At 37.1% G+C, this 3,415-nt stretch overlaps 1 protein-coding gene across 1 annotated transcript; it reads left to right on the forward strand.

The window, feature by feature from the left end:
• Positions 1 to 1,111: 1,111 nt before the first annotated feature.
• On the forward strand, positions 1,112 to 3,065 carry LOC18054221 (NAC domain-containing protein 72). The gene is made up of 3 exons (XM_006451877.2): positions 1,112 to 1,429; positions 1,550 to 1,818; positions 1,916 to 3,065. The coding sequence occupies exons 1-3, from the start codon at positions 1,249 to 1,251 to the stop codon at positions 2,507 to 2,509; spliced, it is 1,044 nt and encodes a 347-aa protein (XP_006451940.1). The 5' UTR covers positions 1,112 to 1,248; the 3' UTR covers positions 2,510 to 3,065.
• Positions 3,066 to 3,415: the final 350 nt, after the last annotated feature.

Consider the following 3,415-nt stretch of genomic DNA (forward strand, 5'->3'; position numbering starts at 1 on the left):
AAACAAAAATAAAACCCAACCATAAATTATGGAAATAATGTAGCTTTTATATGCAACCGTCTCAAACTTTGACCCACCCAATTACCCAATCATGCCCTCATCGACCCTATATATTAGTGAATAATATTCTTTTGATTATAATCTATATACTATTCGTTAATCAAAGTCTTTAACTAGAATCTAAACGTTTGAAATTGATACTATATTAACCTAGACCTAGTACAAAACTGCAATAAGTAAATTAAAACGTAATTTACCTGAGAAAATTAGTACTTGTCTTCTAATATAAATACAATTTATTCGAATTTCAAATGTGACATTACTAGTTTAATAAAATTGATTCAATTATAGTGATTAGTATCCAACCTGTAGGATACAGTACTTCTTATGAGATTAATAAATTACAAAATTACGTAAATGAAATATCATTGGTTATCACTAATTTGAAGTTATAGTCTTATAGATAACAATATTCTAACATTTTTCTTCTCTGAAAAAATAAGAAAGCCAAAAGTCCATGAATTGAATTAAAACTTGTAAGCTAGCACAGATGTTCTTGAGTGAAAGAAACCCTAATCTCAAAATAAAAATAGAGAAAAAATAATAATGCTAACGTGTTAATATATTATGCAACCGTTACACAACTTTTTTCTCTCTTTCCCTATCATCCTCCATTCTTTTGACAAAATTCCAGCCTAACTTAGGGACACGTGTCCACGTGCCAGCACGTGTCCGACACCCCGAGCAGACGTGGCTCACCTCACGCGTGGAAAACGCAATTCATCGCTTTTTATTTTTTATTTTTTCTGCCAAAAGATTTGGCACGGTGTTTTAAATTCTTTCTAGAAGAATTGTCAAAGGGCCAAATGGGGAGACACGTGTCCACTCCGCCGGTGGTGACTCACTTTTGTTTTTCCTGATGGTTCATGCACCCGAGAGAATACTCTTCACCTCGCATACACTCCCCGGATAAGGTCGGCCGCTTGATGAGGGCACGTGTCCAATTCTAAACGGTGATAAACTGCTGTGGGGCCCATCGAGCCAACAATAAGACAAGGACGACCGTACTTATCCCCCCAATATTTTTCTCTCTATAAATAGCCCCACATCACCAAACTGTTAAAAAAAAAACTAATAATAATATTTCATATTTTCCAATTTCCATTTCTCCCTCTGCTTGTCCCCATAGCTTTAGCTCAGCATCTTCATCTATATCTTTTATTCGCAATTCATTTGAAAGCTTGAAAAATGGGCGTACCGGAGACCGACCCGCTCTCACAATTGAACTTACCTCCGGGTTTTCGGTTTTACCCGACTGATGAGGAACTTCTAGTTCAATATCTCTGTCGCAAAGTTGCAGGGCAACATTTTTCGCTGCAAATTATCGGTGAAATAGATTTGTACAAGTTTGACCCATGGGTTCTACCAAGTGAGTAATCAAATTCAGTAAACTTTTTTTTATTATTTTTTTTCTCTTCCAAATTTTGTATTATGAAGATTTCATCAACTGACTTCTTCGAAATATGGGATTGTTGTGGTGTTGTTGCAGGCAAGGCAATTTTTGGTGAGAAAGAATGGTACTTTTTCAGCCCCAGGGATAGAAAATATCCAAACGGGTCCCGACCCAACAGAGTAGCCGGGTCCGGGTATTGGAAGGCCACAGGCACCGACAAGATTATCACAACTGAAGGTCGTAAGGTTGGTATCAAAAAGGCTCTTGTTTTTTACGTAGGCAAAGCTCCAAAAGGCACCAAAACCAATTGGATCATGCACGAATATCGACTCTTTGAACCTTCTCGCAAAAATGGCAGCTCCAAGGTAAATACAAAATTACCCGTATGCCCTGCTCTTCATATTATTAACTAGCTTAATCACCCTCTTTAACAAGTTAATTGGGTTTTGTTTATTTTTGCAGTTAGATGATTGGGTTCTGTGCAGAATCTATAAGAAGCATTCAGGTTCCCAAAAACCAGTGTCAGCAACAAGTGTTTCTTCAAGCAAAGAACACAGTAATGGTTCTTGTTCATCTTCATCTTCTCATCTTGATGATGTGCTCGAGTCTTTACCTGAAATTGATGACCGATTTTTCGCTTTGCCACGCATGAACTCACTCAAGACTTTACAGCAAGAAGACAACAAGGTTAACAATTTGCAGCATCTGGGGTCGGGTAATTTTGACTGGGCGAGTCTTGCGGGTCTTCATTCGGTCCCCGAATTCGTCTCCGCTGCACAGACACAGACGACGACTCAGAGTCATGGGGTGGCCTGTTATGCGAACAATGACTTTTATGTCCCCTCGATGCCCCAAATGTACCACGTAAATTCCGGAAGGGTGGGCAACTCGGTGGAAGAGGAGGTTCAGAGTGGGCTTAGGAATCAACGGGTTGATAACTCGGGGCTCTTTCAGCATAATTCGGCCGTATTGACCCAACCGAACTTCTGTAGCCCGGTTGACCCATATGGATTAAGGCACCCGACCCAATCAAGCGGGTTTGGGTTTAGACATTGAAATATGGGTAAAATGTCCGCGCATTTGAAATGATGCATGATATTATGAAGAAAGGATAAGTGATTGACGAATTGTAAACTCTAGAGGTCTCGCGTTCGAATCTCCTCGAGCATCGAAATGTTGACAAAAGTGTGATCTTGAGTCGGGAGGGATTTTTAACAAAAAATGGAAGTATTGGGGCAGTTGTCTAAATATTGGAATTCTTTGGGCTGACTTTTTGGCTTCAGGTTCCAAAATATGGAAAGTTAGGTGGGGTTTTGTAGTACCGAATGGGCAAAATTGGATTGCTCTTTTTTTGCTGGTTAGGTGCCCAAAAAAAAAAAAAAAAAGAAAATAATGTAGAAGCACGAATTATTGTACAATTAGATCTCACATTTCAATTAGGATGCAACGTCAAGTAAATTAGGTTTGTGGGGATTTCCACACATTTCATGTTATTATTTACAGTCTCAATTATCGTTGTAGTGCTTCCATTTTTACCTTCTGTAAACAGCAATTTATGTTTGTACTTTGATGTATACAAGGTTGAACATCTCATTGTGGTGATGTAGTATAATACCAATTGTGAGCTAAATAACTGTTTAAAAAAATCAGTTGCTTGAAAATCTTTCCATCAATACGTCAATTGAACACCACTAAAAGTATAAATAAATATTGTTGAGATAAATATATATATATATATATATATATAATTGAGTGTAATAATATATTGAAAATAAAGTAGTCTCTTAATTTTTATAATCCTAAGTGAGGTGGCATATTCAATAGAATGAAGTGACAAATAAGTTCGTAAGTTATGAAATTGATTATCCAATAAATAAGTTTGGGACAAAAGTACTGAAATATTAAATGGGAGGTGTGGTATTTTTATTGAAATATATATTTGTGTTATGGTGAAAATTGTCA

This window comes from Citrus clementina, unplaced genomic scaffold (genome assembly GCF_000493195.1).
Source record: "Citrus clementina cultivar Clemenules unplaced genomic scaffold, Citrus_clementina_v1.0 scaffold_1, whole genome shotgun sequence".
NCBI lineage: Eukaryota > Viridiplantae > Streptophyta > Magnoliopsida > Sapindales > Rutaceae > Citrus > Citrus x clementina.

Excerpts from the sequence above, each read along its gene's own strand:
- LOC18054221 (XM_006451877.2), top strand. The coding sequence starts at position 1,249 with ATGGGCGTACCGGAGACCGACCCGCTCTCACAATTGAACTTACCTCCG. Across the intron at positions 1,430-1,549 it reads TGACCCATGGGTTCTACCAA|GCAAGGCAATTTTTGGTGAG; the intron begins GTGAGTAATCAA and ends GTGTTGTTGCAG. Across the intron at positions 1,819-1,915 it reads GCAAAAATGGCAGCTCCAAG|TTAGATGATTGGGTTCTGTG; the intron begins GTAAATACAAAA and ends TTATTTTTGCAG.